At 32.3% G+C, this 19,958-nt stretch overlaps 2 protein-coding genes across 4 annotated transcripts in view; both read left to right on the top strand.

The window, feature by feature from the left end:
- Positions 1–5,413, top strand: part of LOC145322696 (cytosolic purine 5'-nucleotidase-like) — an 83,530-nt gene extending 78,117 nt beyond the window's left edge. For both annotated transcript variants that reach the window (XM_080164909.1, XM_080164910.1), the window contains 8 exons: positions 12–64; positions 571–641; positions 884–947; positions 1,232–1,283; positions 1,756–1,836; positions 2,013–2,092; positions 2,436–2,497; positions 2,926–5,413. In XM_080164909.1, the coding sequence (XP_080021035.1) occupies positions 12–64; positions 571–641; positions 884–947; positions 1,232–1,283; positions 1,756–1,836; positions 2,013–2,092; positions 2,436–2,497; positions 2,926–3,050 (588 nt within the window). In that variant the 3' untranslated portion in view covers positions 3,051–5,413. The remainder of the gene's footprint in view (positions 1–11; positions 65–570; positions 642–883; positions 948–1,231; positions 1,284–1,755; positions 1,837–2,012; positions 2,093–2,435; positions 2,498–2,925) is intronic.
- LOC145322700 (uncharacterized) overlaps positions 1–19,759 on the top strand; it is a 97,876-nt gene extending 78,117 nt beyond the window's left edge. Inside the window, exons 2-9 of one of the 2 annotated variants that reach the window (XM_080164916.1) lie at positions 13,475–13,584; positions 14,698–14,756; positions 16,139–16,220; positions 16,625–16,674; positions 17,164–17,264; positions 17,795–17,885; positions 18,628–18,738; positions 19,298–19,759. In XM_080164916.1, coding sequence (XP_080021042.1) covers positions 13,476–13,584; positions 14,698–14,756; positions 16,139–16,220; positions 16,625–16,674; positions 17,164–17,264; positions 17,795–17,885; positions 18,628–18,738; positions 19,298–19,381 — 687 coding nt within the window. In that variant the 5' untranslated portion in view covers position 13,475 and the 3' untranslated portion in view covers positions 19,382–19,759. Of the gene's footprint in view, positions 1–13,468; positions 13,585–14,697; positions 14,757–16,138; positions 16,221–16,624; positions 16,675–17,163; positions 17,265–17,794; positions 17,886–18,627; positions 18,739–19,297 lie in introns of those variants that run through there. The other variant, XM_080164915.1, reaches the window with a different exon arrangement.
- The last annotated feature ends 199 nt before the right edge of the window (positions 19,760–19,958 follow it).

Here is a 19,958-nt window from a genome sequence, read left to right as displayed (position 1 = left end):
TGTTTATTCAGGAATGTGAATTGAAAGAAGTTGATTTGGAAACATCAGAAGTTGGACCAATAAGGAATGTTTCAATACTCACCACTTACAGTATAAATAAATAAATAGCAGTAAACCTTCCAAATAACTGTACTAAGGAGCCCTGTGTAAACCCCACACTATTTCAGATACTAAAGTACAAACAGAAACCTTCAACTGTTATAATTTATACAGATATCCTATTCTTTTGAAAGATTTTTAAGAAGCTTTATACATGCCTTAAGTTTGTTTTAGGCTACTTTGCCATTAGAGTAAAACACTAGAGGTAGGAAGGGGCTAATAACTGTATCTCCCTATTGAACTGTCCTTGTGCCAACTCTCATTTGGTCATTGAAAATCAACCAATGTTGTGGTGTGTATTAACACAGCCAAGTAGTAGAAAACTATTTGGTAGCAGACGAATAAGGTGATTGAAAAAGGAAAGGAGGTAGTTATCTGTATAAAGATTTATACTATAGACATGTTATTTTACCTTTTCCTAGTGGCAAGGGCCGAAGCTTCTTGTTTTAAATAAAAGTATTGAAATTTTAGACCAGATGATTTGAACACAAAGAAACGTGTGTTTAGCGGCGGTGATCATGGCACTATCACTAAGATGCTAGGTATATCTATCTATCTGACTATCTATATGTCTATCAATCCGTCAATCAATCTGTCTACATATATATATATCTTTATCATAGACATAAGACTTGAGACATTTTTATGTTTTTCTATCTATCTATCTATCTCTTTATATCTTTCTAACCATCTACCTATCTATCTTTTAATGTCTCTCAATTTATTATATGTGTGCTTAAAAATGGAACTTTTCTTTATTTTAGTTCATTATTCTTTATTTCAGGAGTTGATGAGCCCGAGATTCTCTACTGTGGTGACCATCTGTATGGTGATGTTATTAAATGCAGGTAAATGCTATGTCAGGCGCGTGCGATTACAGTTATCTATCTATTAGGGTGTTATTAAATTTAGGATGTAAATGTGAGTGTCTATTTATCGTTCTATCTGTTTTTTTTTCTGTCCAACTATATCTATCTAACTTTATATGAACTCTATTTATCTATTTATTTGTATGTCTATATCTATCTATTTAGCTATTTGTGTTGTCAATCTGTCTGTCTATCTATCTATTAATCTATCTATCTATCTTTTTATCAATCTATCTTTCAATTGATATATCTATCTATATTAGGAAAGAATGTGAGTGGAGGACTCTATTGGTTGTGCCTGAACTGGACCATGAGGTAATAATAATTTTGCCAGAAAAAATAGCCAAAAACCAACCCATTCTTTAGTACCAACCTTAGGCAATCTTATAATTATGAAACTGTCAGTGGAGCTATTTTGAAATCTAAAAAAATAAATAGATAAGTTCTTTAGTTTATGATAATGAAAACAATTACAGCTTGCTATAATTGTGTGAGAAAGGTTCGCATATTGGCCCATTAACGCATCATAAATAAAGACGATAAAAAGGGTTTTACTGTTGCTATGTCAGTTGTACGACATAAATAGTTAGAGTAGGGAAAATGCCTTTGGCCAAAACAGGCGCAACTTATTGCCATGCACATGTATAACTTCCAGATAATAGAAGTGTAACCAAAGGTTGAATTGTCTAAAGGGTGATTGACTATACATATAAGTATGCATATGATTAAACAAAATTAGTTATATTTTATATAAGTTTAGGATACATTGAATATTTGAATATTTAAGGTGAATGTGAGTATGGAATCAGAGACACTAATACAAGAGTTGCACAAGCTAGAAAATATTCTTTCCAAAGATGCTCAACAGGTATAAAATAGGGATATTAAGGGATAAGACAATTAACTATAAACTGATGAATGTCCCAAATACAAATGAAACAAAATTAAATAATTTTTTTAATAAGGGGGGAGGGTTTGATTTCAAAATGCACTATTTTTTGTCTTTGCCTAATTTTTCATGAAACTAATAATTGCTTATTTTAGTTTGTTCAATTGAGAGAGACTCTTATGAGCTGTGTTAGTAAGCTGGACAAAGGTTATGGCCAGTCTGGATCTTTGTTCAGGTATTTATCTGTTTTCCTAGCTATCTATATATCTTTCTTACTGGTTATCTATCATTCTATCTAACTATCTATCTTCCTGGCTATCTATCTATCTATCTATATGAGCTGTGTTAGTAAGCTGGACAAAGGTTATGGACAGTCTGGATCTACAGGTATCTATCTATCTCCCTGTCTCTTTATCTTCCTAGCTTTTTATCTATATATTTATTTATCTTGTTATTCATTTATCTTGTCCCCATGTTATGTATCTATCTACATATCTTTGCTTTTTAAAAGTAAGATTTACTGATTTTTTCAACCTATTATTCACCAATCAATGAATGAATAAATGATTTTTTTCCAGGGCTGGAAGCAGATTGACCTATTTTGGTAGCCAAATGTTGATCTGGGCTGATGTCTACACAGGTATACAAATACGCAGGGATCTAAAGGGATAAGACAATGGCCGATAACTTTATGTACATCCTCAATTAAGATACACAAAATTACCCCTTCTGTAGATTACAATTAATGGTTGAAACATTTGGACACTCAACTTAATGAAGCAACCAATCAAAATTCAATAAAAGTCCCCAAAATTCTTAAGTCAACGATTAAGAAAACGTTATAATAAAACTTTGGAGACCAGGGTTATAAACAGCCCAATGACCCCTCCCTCTCTAGGAAGTACGACATCTAAGTTAAACCTAGAAGCTTTAAGTTGACTTAAAAATCATATTTTGACATTAAGTTATTTGTAAAAGTTGTCATGTCTGACATAAGTTTGAAAAGTTGAAGAGTATATTTGAGTAAATTATATTCTGATTTTTCTTTAATTGAGTTTATTTTTGTAGGGAGTGTGATTAACCTGTGCAACTATTCTATTGACCATGTCTTCCGACCTCCCCTCATGCTCTTGCCTCATGAAACTCCTGCTCAAGGATCCCTCCAATCACAGATCAGCATTGATGCACAGTAAGTTTGTAACGACCAATCAAATACCAACATAACCGGTTATAAAGTCAAGTTCCTCTGATTGAAATAGTTCCTTCAATCACAGATCAACATTAATGCTTATTCATTTGAAACAACCTATCAGGATACCAAATTATAGTTTATCTAATCAGTTCCTCCAATCACAGTTCAACGTAAGTGCCTGGTAAAATTGTACTAACAAATCAGAGCACTGTGTTCAGATAAATTTCCTCCAATCACAGAATCAGGATTGAACTGACAAGTTTGTATTGACCAATCAGATCAGTTAATTCCAGTTCTTCCATGATCACCTGTAGTACGCTGGTGGTAATATGTTCAAATCTAACCAATGAGATGCCAAAATTAAAGCTCAATAAATACAAGTTCCTCAAAGCAAATTTCATATTGGCAAATCAAAATCAGCATCACTTTTTAGTTTATAAGAATCTTTCTAATCACAAAAAAAAACAATTTCTTTCTATATTTTTAATTATTTTTTATCCTATAAATCATAATCATCAAAGCCACTTCTCACCATAAGAGATCATTGTATAAAAATAATTTAAATTCAAGATTAAGTCCATTATAACATTTAAAATAAGATAACATACCTTTTAAATCTTCACTTTCCAATCTATATTTAAAGAACTAATTCTATTACCTCTTTAATCAAAGTTTTATTATTATAAAAATTTTAAATTCTTACCCAAGGTGAAAACATATTTTAATAGATATTATAATGATTTTAAAAGAAAATAACTTTCCTTTAAATAAAACAATCTTTAAATTATATAACTATCAAATTCAATTAAAAAAAATTTACAGAAAATATAGATTTATCAAAAAATTAATAAATAGAGTTTTAACAAATTCAAATTATTATTTTCCAATTTTGTAAAGTATATTTTATCATAATATTAATCATTATTCATTATCAAAACTTAACATTTTTTCGAAGTTTTCAAGTTTTAGAAGTATGAAAAATAAAATAATTTAATTTTGTATAAAACATATATTTTTGTCAAAAAAACTTGTCTTTCTGAGACTTTTTGTATTTAAGTAATATGATGCCTTTTTATTGTATATTATTTTATTTATTTCTTCATGTTTCATCATTTCAAGGCTTTTTAAACTTTATTCATAATTTACTAATTTCTTTTTAAACTACAATTTGAAAAATTTTAATGAAAACCATACAAGCTCAAAAATCTAAACAAAAAGCCTTAACTAAATCTTGTATTGTCATTATACACTAGTATACAGGGTGCAAATCTAAAATATCAGGTTTAAAATTATGAAAAAAACAAAAAAGATTCTTAAATTACGAAAAACATATTTATTGAAAATTATAATTATTGATTTTAAAGATTTATTTATTATCAATCTTTAAAAAAAAACCTAACTTATTTAATACTATTTTTTTTCAAAGCACCCTGTTCAAGAAAATTTTAATTCGCAATGTTATTTATTTAATGTGTTTTTACAAAATGAAACAATTGTGATTTAAAATCTACTATCTGCATTTATGGACAGGTATCTTATTCTTGTTTCTAGTAGCGCAGCCACTCTACAACTCAAAATTCTGGAGGTCTGTCATGGAAAGCTTTTTTTAAGCCTTTGTTCACAGTGAAAATGTAAACAGTTTTGAAAATTTATAGTTTTTACTTTTTCTTTCAAAAGCTTTGCAATTATTAATGAAAATTGTTTTTTTTTTCACTACAGAATCATAACTATAATTAAAAAAATTTATAGATTTTCTCAGAGGGTTGTTTCTAAAGAATTTCTGCTCATGAATTTTGAGTAGAAATTCCACTGTGATACCACAGTATTTGTAAACTATAGGAATCACCAAAAAGCAACAAATCTATTGAAAATCATTGCAAATCCACAAAAAAGTTTGTTATATTGTATAAAAATCATATTTTTCAACCAATAATTGATCCTATTACTAATTAAAAAACCCACAAATAATCAGATTTTCTCTAAATAAAACAAAATTCAAAATCATCAAACATTTTAAAATAACAACAAACATAATTTTATCTTGTTTATTAAAAAATCTAAGTTATTTAATTTGAAGCCTAAAAACTTATCAAAAATTTAAATTACATTTCTTAATATTAAAAATAAATATATTTGTCATTTCATATCTATTATAGTTTATTTAGCAATAGAAAATTTAGATTTTTATTGTATTAAAGTATTTTTTATCCCTTCTTCCATATAATATAAATATAAATAAGTTACAGTAACATTATTTTGTACTAATCTCCCTGTGAGTTTATTTAAAATTGTATTTTTAAACAGTTAAATTATTACTTATGATAATGTATATAAAAAGTTGAAATATATATATTTAATTCATTTCTTTCTTTCTGAAGTTAACATGTTTTATAATTTACTTTCAACGACTGTCGCCATTATTGGTTGCATAGATACTCTACAACTGGATGTTTGTCTGTGCATATCAAAAAAGCTTTTCTTTTTGTCCATACTTTTTTATTTTTATTCCTAGTATAACGTGAAGCACATGGCAAAACATATAATAAAACAAACAAATGTGTTGTCTGCTAAGGAACTCCTTTTTAAGATTGACGAATTTTGGGGAAAGATGGACCATCTAGATATGCCATGTCTATTGTTGGTATCAAATGCGTGCACTTGATTTTCACTGAAGGGTGGGGTAAAAATTGATATCTAAATGTTTATCTTAATTTTTACCTATCCCGTCCCTTCCACTCAGAAATTTCATTTTCCTCTCATTTCAAAAGGGGGTGGGGGGGGGGGGGGGCTACTCCCGGCACCTACCTCAACCATGTGCACGCCAACGGTTGTCATGGATAGAGAATATTTAATCAAATACATTTGTCATTTAAAAATATACAAAGGCCAATCCTTAAACATAAATTTCACAATTTTTTATTCCTACGTACTTGTAAGTTTTTTTTTTACTTATTTCCTTACTGGTGTCTTCACCACAGCCTCATGAAGCTTGACCACAGTCCTACGACAAACGCAGGAGTCCCAAACGTCGGAGTGGACAAACGCAGGAGTGGATACTTAACCTAACCTAACCTATTTTAAACCATTTTTTAGGTTTTTTAAATGCCTAATCCCTGCGGGGAGCTTATTTGTATATTCATATCTTAACCTAACCTAACCTGTATAGAAATACCTAATTAGATTAATGTTTTGACACTCCTCCGTTTGTCCACTTTGACGTTTGGGACTTCTGCGTTTGTCCTAGAACCTTGACCACAAGTGTGAGGTGTGGAATAAGTCCCGTCCTCAATCCATTCATTTTCAATCTTATTAAAGATAATTTACAAATTAAATTGGTGTTTGTATTTCTGTTGCTAATTTGTTAAAAAAGGTCTTTTTTTACAAGGGGTCACAGTGGTCCTCAAGGCAAAAGAAGTTTGACAAAACCTACCATAAAAACGGACTATATGGCCATCAAATATACACATTGGAGGGCCAGGAACTGATTTTCTTAAAATCATAGCTGTTCCTTCTTGGGGTTTATTCCATTTTAAAGTTAACAGACCAAATTCCCTAAAAAATCAAGGTTGTTTGTCGTGATTTTGTTGCTTTGGATTCAAACCTTTATAACTTTACCTGTATGAAAGACTCATGAAAGCTAAACCTACCATTGGAAAGCCTATTGAATGACAATTTCAGACATAGCTTTAAATTTTTTGTAGCTTTCTTACTTTTTGCTCTACAAGGAAAATTGTAACCAAAGGGAGAAAATTTATTGATAAATCTATTCTCAGAAAGGCTTTCACTAGGGTATTTTGATATAAATTTTTCAGGATTTTTCTTATGTTCAGTGATTCTTTTGATGACAAATGCAAAAAATACACTTTCACACATTTAATTTGGTATATTTGCATTTTTTCTACCTTGGGCCAAAATTTTTTTATAAAAATTATAAGTTGGTGTATATTTTTTTGTCCAAAATTGTACATAAATTTCAGGAATAAATATTAAGAACCATCAATTGCTACATTTTACATGTGTAGTTTTAATTTTCCTATATTTATGGTTGTGTAGGAGCCTCAAAAATGCTAAACCTACCATTGTAAAGCATGTTGAACACTATCCAAATAAATCTACAACTTTAAAAAAAAAATTTACTTAAAAGGCTTGCACAGGATTTATGTTAGGTGTAATAAATTTCACCAAAAATGTTTTCTTTCCTACAAAATTTGGAGTAGAAGGGAGGTTACAAAGCATTAATAGTTATCACATGTCCTGTTTCAACACCAATCTATGGAGGGGGTGTGCCCTCCCCCCCTAAAAAATTGTGCAGGGCTTAGGTGCCCCCCCCTTTCCCCCCCTAAAAAGGGAGGGGGGTAACATTTTGATAGTTGAAAATAATGCAAAATTTAAAAATTTAAAAAAATATTTTTTCAAAACTCAACAAGATATAACATACCCCCCCCCCTTGGCCCCCCTCCCCTACCCCATATCTATGGTGATTTCAACCCCTCCCCCCACCTCCTTAGACATCTCTTGGAATTTTTTTAATCTTTTTTAACTCTTCCCCTTCTAAATTCTGGTAACTTCCCCCAGTTCAGGGGGTTTGGGTGGGGCTAACAATCCTTCCATAGAAAAAAACCTGCTCACGTTCAATCTGCACAAAGTAAAGACCAATTTAACTTTGGGCTCGGGAACGAAGTAGAGGTTGGAAACAACAATATGATGTTTGGCTGGGAAACCGCTAAAGGACTAGTCAGGCAGATGATTCTGAATTCCCGCAGACCAGCAAAAATTTGCACCTGGAATGTTTGGACAATGTTTCAGTCAGGCCAGAAAGAAAACATTTGCTAAGAAATGCTTAAAGCCAGGGTTGATATCCTGGCTATCACCGAATCAAGGTGGACAAATAACGGAGAGTTTAAACATCATTCTGGCTTGAAAATACTTTACTCAGGCCATATGAATGAGAATCTAGGACATAAGCAAGGGGTGGCTCTTATGCTGACCAAGCAAGCAGAGCAGGCCATGATCAGTTGCCAACCCCATGGTCCAAGAATCATGGAGGCTTACTTCAAATCCTCAGATATAAACATCAATCTGAGAATTATAGTAGCATATGCTCTTACAGAACAAGCAGATACAGAGGTCAAAAACGAATTTTATGACCAGCTTGACTCTGTATTTAAGAATGGTCATAAAGAAAAGGACCTGATAATGCTCCTAGGAGATTTCAATGCTCAAGAGGGGAGTAGTAATGAGAATTTAGAAGGAGTCATGGGCAAATATGGCCTAGGCTTAAGTAATGGCAAGGAAAATGACAATGGTGATAGACTTGTAAGTTTTTTTACTGAAAACAAACTTGTCATTGGTGGAACCATCTTTAAACACAAGAAGATTCATACTGCCACCTGGAGATCACCAGATCAAAGAACCTTTAAACAGATAGACCACATCTATATATCTAGATGTATAAAAGGTTCTCTCCTTGATGTCAGGGTTGAAAGAGGACCATTCAGACTATTATCTTCTATCTTCTAAAGTTCGGCTTAGATTTAAAAAGCAGGACTCAAACCCTAACCCCAGGAAGAAATATAATTTAACAACCCTTCAAAACTCTGAAAAGCTACAAGAGTTTAAGCTCACTCAAAAGAACAGATTTGAGTTGTTGACTCTTCTAGAGGAAGATGGAGTTGAAGATATTGGGCAAAGTATCAAAAAAGTTTATAATGATACTAGCCAAGAATAATTAGGTTTGTAAAAAGGCTAACCAAAAGCCGTGGATCACTAAAAGATCCATTGATCTCATGGATCAAAGAAGAGATGTAAGACAAAAGACACTTTCTAGAAACTCTCCAGAAGATAAAGACCTGTATAAGATGCTCAGCAGGGAAATCCAAAGAAGTGTCAGAATTGACAAAAAAAGAACACTTGGAAAACCTTGCTATGCAAGCAGAAAATGCTGCTAATCAAAATAGAATGAAAGATGTCTATGAGATTACTAAGAGCATTGCAGGTAAAGTACACAAATCAGGATCACACATCAGGGACAAGGATGGTTCACTCCTTAAAACTGATGAAGATATTCCAAATAGATGGGCAGAGCACTTCACTGAACTGCTAAATCTTCCAGTTCCAGAGGAAGAAACTGAGATTCCACCCTCAGATGCACTTGACATTGACTGTCAAGTGCCAAATCTATTGGAAATCAAAAAGGCCATTAAAAATTTGAAAAATAACAAGGCCACTGGACCTGATAACATACCAGCTGAGGTCATAAAAGCAGACCTAGATACATCAGCTGAGGCATTCCTACCTTTGATCACAAAGATATGGAATGATGAGTTATACCCAGAGGACTGGAAGAATGGACATATCTCATTACTAGCCAAAAAAGGACACTTGACCCAATGTGGAAACTACAGAGGGATAATGCTTCTTTCAGTACCTAGCCGTATCCTTAGTAAGATTCTTCTTAATAGAATAAAGAAAAAGGTTAATGAAAAGCTAAGACCTAATCAGGCTGGATTTAGACTAAACCGTTCCAATATTGATCAGGTAACCTCTCTAAGAATCATCATAGAGCATTCCAAGGAATGGAACTCTGAGCTCTTTGTAAACTTCATTGACTACAAAAAAGCATTTGATTCTTTAGACAGAAGATCTCTGGAAAATCTGCCGACACTATGGCATTCCAGAAAAGATAATCAATATCATTAAAACTATCTTTCATAAAGGAGGTGGAAATGTAATATATAAAGGTAAACTATCAACCTTTTTTGAGATTGTAACAGGCGTCAGACAAGGATGCCTTCTTTCTCCCTTCCTTTTCCTCCTTGCCATTGACTGGATCATGAAGAACTGTGAAAGTAATGATGGCATTTGCTGGGAGCTATTTGGCAATCCAAAATATTTGGGAGTTTTGGACTTTGCTGAGGATATTGCTTTGTTAACAAGCAATAGAAGTCAAATGCAAAGAAGGACTAACATGATAGCTGAAACTTCCAAGAAAATTGGACTAGAAATTAATGTTCCTAATACCAAAATACTCAAATTAAATGCAAATTCCCAAGAACCAATTACTATTGGAGACCAAATTCTTGAGGATGTAGATTGTTTTGAGTATCTTGAAAGTAAAATTGATGAAGCTGGAGGCACTTTAACAGATGTTAAAGCTAGAATTAACAAATCTAGGACAGCCTTTGCCAGCCTGAACAAAATTTGGAATTCCAACAACATCTCCATAAAGACCAAGTTAAGATGTTCTCTCTGTTTTGCTGTATGGGGCTGAAACTTGGTTCCTAAACACAGCAGTGGTCTCCAAGCTACAGACATATATCAATAAATGTCTCAGGAGAATCCACTAGATCTTTTGGCCAAATAAGATCACAAATGCTGAGCTTCTAGAGCGCAGTGACATGTCAGACATTAAACTGACAATAAAACAGAGGAAATGGTGATGGTTGGGGCACACACTAAGGAAAGGGCATGATGATATATCCAGGCCTTGACTTGGAACCCCCAAATAGGAAAGAGGAAACCAGGTAGACCAAAAACAACCTGGAGGAGGGAACACTTAGAGGGAGTGTAAAGGTAAAAATTTCTCATCATATTATCAAATCTTAACATTTTCTAAGCACCTTTCAATAAACTGATCAACTAAAAACGTTGTATTAACAAAAATATCAAGGATTTAAGCCTTGATTTTTTGGTATTTTGGGAGGGAAAACTGGAAAAACAGGGAAAATCTGAACTTTTTTCTTTATTAAAATGTTTGTAGGGATATTTAACTTGTCACATATAGTTTAAACTATTTACTTACTGTTAAGCATTTATTTTATGACATAAAATTGTTAATACATGCTGTAATAACGTAGAAATTAAGTAATAAAGATTTATTTTAAGTTCGTATTATTGACAAAAAAATACCTTACTGTTTACAAAGGGTTGAATCTCAGAGATTATTTGAAGTGATAATATCCTTTTTTATTGTGTTGGACTATAAACAACCCACTTTGGAGAATGGGGGGGTATGTTATATCTTGTTGAGTTTTGAAAAAAAATATTTTTTTAAATTTTCAAATTTTGCATTATTTTCAACTATCAAAATGTTACCCCCCTCCCTTTTTAGGGGGGGGAAGGGGGGAGCACCTAAGCCCTGCACCATTTTTTTTTGGGGGGGGGCACACCCCCTCCATAGATTGGTGTTGAAACAGGACATGTGATAACTATTACTGCTTTGTAACCTCCCTTCTACTCCAAATTTTGTAGGAAAGAAAACATTTTTGGTGAAATTTATTACACCTAACATAAATCCTGTGCAAGCCTTTTAAGTAAATTTTTTTTTTAAGTCGTAGATTTATTTGGATAGATTGTTCAACAAGCTTTACAATGGTAGGTTTAGCATTTTTGAGGCTCCTACACAACCAAAAATATAGGAAAATTAAAACTACACATGTAAAATGTAGCAATTGATGGTTCTTAATATTTATTCCTGAAATTTATGTACAATTTTGGACAAAAAAATATACACCAACTTATAATTTTATAAAAAATTTTTGGCCCAAGGTAGAAAAAATGCAAATATACCAAATTAAATGTGTGAAAGTGTATTTTTTGCATTTGTCATCAAAAGAATCACTGAACATAAGAAAAATCCTGAAAAATTTATATCAAAATACCCTAGTGAAAGCCTTTCTGAGAATAGATTTATCAATAAATTTTCTCCCTTTGGTTACAATTTTCCTTGTAGAGCAAAAAGTAAGAAAGCTACAAAAAATTTAAAGCTATGTCTGAAATTGTCATTCAATAGGCTTTCCAATGGTAGGTTTAGCTTTCATGAGTCTTTCATACAGCCAAAGTTATAAAGGTTTGAATCCAAAGCAACAAAATTGTGACAAACAACCTTGATTTTTTAGGGAATTTGGTCTGTTAACTTTAAAATGGAATAAACCCCAAGAAGGAACAGCTATGATTTTAAGAAAATCAGTTCCTGGCCCTCCAATGTGTATATTTGATGGCCATATAGTCCGTTTTTATGGTAGGTTTTGTCAAACTTCTTTTGCCTTGAGGACCACTGTGGGGTAGGGGTTAGGCCAACCGTCAACCTACTGTTTACCGCTACTTTTTTAACGGAACGAAAACCAGTTTTAAAAGCGTAAAAACATAAAATCGTATTAATGTTTTACAGAAATTGTCCATAAAAACGCCATTAAAAGTAAATTTTTGGTTTTTTCATATATTCGAAGATAATTAATTCTCAAATACACACAAGACATGTAAAATTAAAAATGTAACCATTCAAATGAAAATTATTTAAGTAATGAACTTCTAGAAAGCACATGTGATTAAATATTCATGATATGATCAAATAGAATTTTTACTTCGTGTTTTACCACTTAGTCTTTTTATGGTTTAGTTTTTGATGAAAATGAAAATACATAATATAATGAAGTGTATAAATGAAAATAGAAATAATTATTCTATAATATTATATAGTATTCTAATGTATCTTTTTTGTTAAATGCTTATAGAAAAATACTTTATAAAATCTGAAAGAAGTGTCTTATTTTGTCGGCTACATGATCATACTAGAACAGACACTTGGAAACAGTTATTTTACTTTTTGGATACAAATGTCCTAGACCCCCCCCCCCCTCCTTTTCTTTAACCTTAAAGGGCTTTAACCTTGCCGGGCCCAATAACTGCATGGCATTTAACCTTTACTTAACCTAACCTAACCTTAATTAAACCAGGTATAAGGTATAACTAACAAGCGAAAGAATTCTTAAATAATATTTGGGGGGCAAATAGAGAGATCGTCAATTTTACGATGTGTTGCCCCCCGACGACAGTTGAAATAACGTACAGGTTTCGTGATCATTTTCCGAATTAACTTCGTTGTTAATATAAGCTGCATGTAATTAAACATTTCTCTACATAGGAACTCACCAGGATAGGAATAGATATTGGACTCTAAATTATACTGACCCCCAAAGTTTTATAAACACGTTCCCTCATTTGCTGGTTTTCATTAATCTTGATTGGGTGTTACAAACTAGCAGTAATAAACTTTTGTTTAATAGTTATTTCTTTCATCGTATTATAAACGGCTTTCCGCGGATATAGAATGTACAATTATAAGATTAAAACTAGTTTTTTTAGCTCCGAGTTGCCGAAGGCACGGGCTAAAAAAACTGGCTTTAATCTTATGATTGTACATTTTACATTCGTAGAAAGCTGGATATAATACGATGATAGACATAGTTTTTTCGTATGGATGAGAACCGGTTCTTATCCACCGGATTCGAATGAATACGAGAAAAAACTTTAACATTCAATAAGGGTAATTCTTTTTAATATCATGTGATGAACATTGTACATCATTTAACGTCCATTGATTATCTCTAAATGTCCCCAATGCCTGAAATATAATTTTTTAGATGCAATGACAAGTAACGTAAAAATGCTATTAAAAGGTGTGTCCTTTTTAATTTTAATACTGACAGTAGAAGGAGAATGGAAGGGAAAGGACTGTCCGGTCGACGAAGCTATAGGTAATCAATGTTAAAAAGTGGATGATCACATCCATATAAGCGAAACTTTACAATGAAGGCGGCCAGAAGGACATACGAACATTAACTAATATAGAGTAACAACGCATTTAACATTAAACATTTTTTAGAAAAAAAACATACTCAAAATTACTTAGGCTGCTTTATATGGTCATACCAACATTTAAATAAATGATTTTAAAGATGCCTTGCCTTTAACATTGTGTCTATTTGTCCTAGGAATGAACTGTTTCAAAATCAAGTGAATAAGATAATTATATCTCATTTAAAATAGTAAACTTTCATTATAAAAAATTTTCATACACTAAAGTTTACAAAAGAAAGATTTTTGAAACAAAATATTAATTCAACTTTAGTAGCTGTATTTGTAATAATTATTTGTCCTTGTAATTTACATTAACCTAAGTACAGAATACAATTACTTTAGCTGTTCGTCAATGACAGACGGACGAATTAATTGTTGAAAATGTTCTTTTTTAATAACATATAATACTTATTTGTGTAATGATAAGAAATAACCTTAACTTTGTGTTTGTATAACGTTTCTAATAATTACAATTAACATAAATTTCCATTGCGTAGTACAATATATTTTTTCATGATAGTCAAGGGCGTCATAGACGTCTAAGAGTGGGATAAAGGGGTGTTTGCCTCCCTCAAACTTTGATATTCAAAGTTTAAAACTTACATTAGATTACCCCTTAAACCTTTGAAACACATCATTTTACCCCCTTAAAATAAAAAGCTTGAATTTGAAGGGACATGCAAAGCTTAAACTTAACTTAAAAGGCGATTCCAACATGCTTAAACAAGAGCCAACAATTACGGTTGGATCGATGGATGGACCAGCTTAAATTATAGAAAGATTCGCCTATCAGAAAATGTTCACTAAACATTTTATTGTAATTCTTCAAGAATAGCTAGGTTTCGTGATTTTATCTTATGATATCTATTGTTTGGGTTTATTATTACTTACACCAGATTATCATGTAATATTATAAAGTAAAACTAGTAGCTGGCTTAAATAACGGTCCAACCATCCATCAACCCCCTCTCTTCCTGCTAGATGAACAAACTGAACAATAAATTTTGTAGGTTTAGATGATCCGAATAACGTGTACAGCTGCAACCCTGAAGAAGTATGTTGTACTAAGGTATAACAGATATAATATTGTAGATCCATAATCAGAAAATGGCCAATAAGATCAAAGGAACAATCAGTTCATATTATTGGTTATAACTTTTAGTAAGAAAGGACAGTTTTTTTTTCAACTAAGTTAGCTGTAAATATTACAATTTGTTATGAACTAAATTTTGGGAAATTATATATGGTCCATAATTTCGTTGCTCGTATTGGATTCTAGAACTCTTCCATATATAAATGTATAAATATTCTAGAATCTAGTCCCAGCTTGTTGTCTAATGAAACCTATGGATCAAGTTATATCTGAACAAACTATATAGATAACTATTCTATATCTAACTATATAGATATTCTAGAATCTAGCCCCAGCTTGTTTTCTAATGAAACCTATGGATCAAGTTATATCTGAACAAACTATATATAGATAACTATTCTATACCTAACTATATAAATATTCTAGAATCTAGTCCCAGCTTGTTGTCTAATGAAACCTACGGACCAAGTAATATCTGAACAAACTATATATAGATTCTATTCTATACCTAACTATATAAATATTCTAGAATCTAGTCCCAGCTTGTTGTCTAATGAAACCTACGGACCAAGTTATATCTGAACAAACTATATATAGATAACTATTCTATACCTAACTATATAAATATTCTAGAATCTAGTCCCAGCTTGTTGTCTAATGAAACCTATGGACCAAGTTATAGCTGAACAAACTATATATAAATAACTATTCTATACCTAACTATATAAATATTCTAGAATCTAGTCCCAGCTTGTTTTCTAATGAAACCTATAGATCAAGTTATATCTGAACAAACTATATATAGATACTATTCTATACCTTACTATATAAATATTCTAGAATCTAGTCCCAGCTTGTTATCTAATGAAACCTATGGACCAAGTTATATCTGAACTAACTATATAGATAACTATTCTATACCTAACTGTATAAATATTCTAGAATCTAGTCCCAGCTTGTTGTCTAATGAAACCTACAGACCAAGTTATAGCTGAACAAACTATATATAGATAACTATTCTATACCTAACTGTATAAATATTCTAGAATCTAGTCCCAGCTTGTTGTCTAATGAAACCTACAGACCAAGTTATAGCTGAACAAACTATATATAGATAACTATTCTATACCTAACTGTATAAATATTCTAGAATCTAGTCCCAGCTTGTTGTCTAATGAAACCTACAGACCAAGTTATAGCTGAACAAACTATATATAGATAACTATTCTATACCTAACTGTATAAATATTCTAGAATCTAGTCCCAGCTTGTTGTCTAATGAAACCTACAGACCAAGTTATAGCTGAACAATTTATATATAGATAACTATTCTATACCTAACTGTATAAATATTCTAGAATCTAGTCCCAGCTTGTTGTCTAATGAAACCTACAGACCAAGTTATAGCTGAACAAACAACATTATGGGGAACCATTCTAGGTAAATTTAGCTGTATTTTGATGTTATGCACATGATTCTTGAAATAACAAAGAGGTAACATCCATAAAAGCTCAGCTTTAAAATCAGATCGGAGAACAAATGAACTTTGACACTTGTAGGGTGTCATCCATTAATACTCAGGATTTTTATCTATAAGTCTAATAAAATTTATGTAAATTTTAAGTACAGGACATTGTTCTAGGAGATACTTACATGGTACCTTGTTGTCATAGGAATACTCTAAAAATCAGATGAATAGAATAATGACAATAACATATCTCAAAAAGATTATAGAGATGCTACGCTTTCTAAATTGTACCTAACTTTTAATCACCAATTTATGGAGAGTACGGATAAATCCTGTTAATTGAAAAAAGCTTCGATTTAAAAAATGTATATTTTAGGTATTATTATTTTCCTTGGTTTGTTCATATGGTTCTGCAGATCTGATCAGGAAAGAATAATTTAAATGTCGTCTTTCACTGTTAATCTTTAGAGCTTAAACCGCGACCAAGCTCAACACATAGACGTCCATAGATGGGGGGGGGGGGGGGGGTAAAGTGGGGATTATCCCCCCCCCCATTTTAAATTTTGCGCGATTTGCACGCAATTTTAATTCTAAATATTTAATAAAATTTAAATTTTTGCCCCCCCCCCCAAAATAAAAAGCTTGGACGCCCCTGGCTCAACAAGTAGCACATACGCTCGTCATTTGGGAGTTAATTGGTTTGAATCTCAGCTCAACACTACTTAATATCTAAAGACGATGAAAACGGTTCCTACTGCTGCTATGTCAGATGCATGACTTTAATAATTATAGTATGGGGAATGCATTGGCTCAAAAGAGGTGCAACACATTACCAAGCACAGTAAGGACTTTCAGACAAAGACCGTGCAATCAAAGAGTTAGTTGACATACATAAATAAATTATTCCGTGTGTAGTCATTATTGGATGCAGAAACACCTTGCCTACAGAAATTTTGTGGGTGCTGCGGGTATGACAAGAGAGGGGATGATGGACATCTGCACTTGGACAGTGACAGGTAAGGAGCTATGTCTTGGCATGCAAACAGGTACAACGTATTGTGGATACTGTTATTGTAAGAAATTTGAAGGTTTGTGGACATCTACACTTGGAAGGTGACAGCTAAGCAATGTCTTAGCATAAAAACAGGTAAAAAAGTTTCTGGACACTGTAGGTATAAGAAAGTGGGAGATGATGTACATCTACACATGGAGAGTGACAGGTTAGGAGGTATGTCTTGGCTTACAAACAGGTACAAAGCTTTCTAGATTATGTTATTGTAAAAATCATCGAAAAAATATTAGGTTGGCTCATTGATTTGACAACATTAGAAAAAAGAGAACCTAAAAAACTGGGAAAAAAACAACTTTGACGAAGAGCAAAACTTATTAATTTTGCACCACTTTTGACGTCATATTCCTCATCTTATTTTTCGGGATTTTCTTTCCCACTTCTCCTCTAATCTTCCTCATTATATGACGTCACAGGAATCAAAAGTGACACAAAAGTTATGTATTTTGGTTTTCGTCACAACTTTGAACTTTTTAGTGAGATGAAGTTTGGTTCAACAACCTCACTGCAGAGTAAAGTTACCAATATTGAAACTATCAATGAAAATGAGGAAGAACATAAAGAACAGGTAATATAATGAATATGTGGATATTGTGACAGATTTTTGAATACCCTGATAAAATGCTTCTCCCATCTGGCTAATATAATGAATACCCCCCCTCCCCCTACCTTGTATGACTTTACGCCATCCTCTCCCCTGACCATGGAGATGACATTTATGACAAAACTTCCCTGTTAGAATGGCGTTGGTCTTTTGTAGAGTTGGTCTTTTGTAGCAACGCCGTTAGAATATCCATCTTTTCTATACCCATATATAACTAAATTGGGGTAAACAAATTCAAAAAGATCGACGAAGCACAATCTGTAATACTTTTGAGTCATTTTTGTTCGATCCTGTGACGTCATATAGATTTTCTTCCCCCCTTTTCTTTTTCTTTCCCGAAATCTATATGACTACACAGGAACAAACGTGACTTAAAAGTAATACAGATTTGGCTTCTTCAAAAAGATCAAATTATCTACAGGCCTTTTTAAATTTCATATTTAGCATTGAAATCATTTTCAGCTTGAAACATAGAAGGATTTTCAAGTCTCGGAGCTTTTCTGTTTACTAAAAAAGCTCTAAGTATAAACCAAACTTTATTCCTGTTTTTGCCAAACTGTGCAGTATTTCAAAATAGAATAAGTTAAATGAAGCGGTGCTGTTGCAGAGAAAACGCCTTTTTCAGTTTATAAAAATCTAAAATTCAACCTAACATATTTTGCATAAGCTTATTTAATAGATTGCTCAAATTAATTAATTTTTGTAGGCCGAGGAAACAGCAGAAAACCTTGAGGGTGTCCTAGAGCCAGAAGGAGAGGATACTCCAGCTGACACAGAGAATAAAGAAACTGACGAAGAAGCCCCACCACCAGAAGGAATCAATCTTTTCATTATTTAAATTTTTTCCTCTCTCTCCGTCAAAGTGCCCTATACCAGATCTCACCTCAGCGCTAGCAAACTCGAGATAAGCTAGTATATTTTAGTCAGATGCCTTAGTGAGAGGGTAGTCAAGACTAGTAGTCGATATCTCAATCCTAGCTCCCATGGTGGCACTCCAAAGTTCAACCGAAGTGTAAAATAAAGGGGAGGGGGGTGGTGTAACCAAATCAACCATAGCTAATTTTTCTATTAGAGGAGGCAAGTAACAAATATAATCAAGACCTTGTAGGGTTAAGGTTTACCGCAGGGAAATAATGAAATTTTTAAAACGGACAAAGTTAAAGAGTTGCTAAACTTTCTTGGGTTTACCTTATTGTCACAGAAATCTTTATATAAGGTTTGAAAGCAATAGGTTCATTCTAACATGTTTGAAAACAATAGGTCCTTTCTGACATGTTCTCAAAGTAAAAAAATATATGGTAAGGGTTGAGTTACTTGTTCTGAGGGCTACATTTATAATAGACTGAAGGGATTGATTTTAAATGCTAAAATTAGGAGATGAGCCAGCTGCCGAAGAAGCAGCCGGAGAGGAAGCTGCTGCCGATAGAGAAGCAGCTGATGAGCCAGCAGCTGAAGAATAAACAGCTAAAGTTTAAGTAATAACATGGAATTGACTGATATGGCGATTTAGCTATCTTCATCGATTTAAATTATATATAACCATTCTTTTATTATTCAAAATACTTTTAAATCATACACTCACTCAATTTCTTTTATTCAAAATTTAAACTACATAGATTGAAATTACTGAATATTTATGTCTTGTCCTTCATAAGGCATTTACAACCAAAATAGTAATGAATATTAAATATCCTAATTCACACAAAAAAAACTATTTTTATAAATCTTTGATGTAAAATTTAAAAATAATCTTATGATCATATTTGCATTTTTTGACGATAGAATTTCTGAAAAATATTTGTGATATATGTTTAATTTATATTCAATAAAATATATTTAATCAACGTTTTTTTCTTATTATAATTAACACAAAAAATTGTATTTTCTGAAAGAAAAATAAAGTGAATGCTGGCATTTTCAATAAATGCCTTTTTTGTTTTGGAGTAAAGGGGGATTAAAGAGAAGGGGAAGCAAGTAATAAAAATGAAAATCACTCTCGCCAGGCATTACAGATGAACAGACAGACACAATATTCAT

Source organism: Acartia tonsa, chromosome 6, assembly GCF_053477335.1.
Source record: "Acartia tonsa isolate MP-2025a chromosome 6, ASM5347733v1, whole genome shotgun sequence".
NCBI classification, from domain to species: domain Eukaryota; kingdom Metazoa; phylum Arthropoda; class Copepoda; order Calanoida; family Acartiidae; genus Acartia; species Acartia tonsa.
This window is presented reverse-complemented; position numbering and strand designations above follow the sequence as displayed.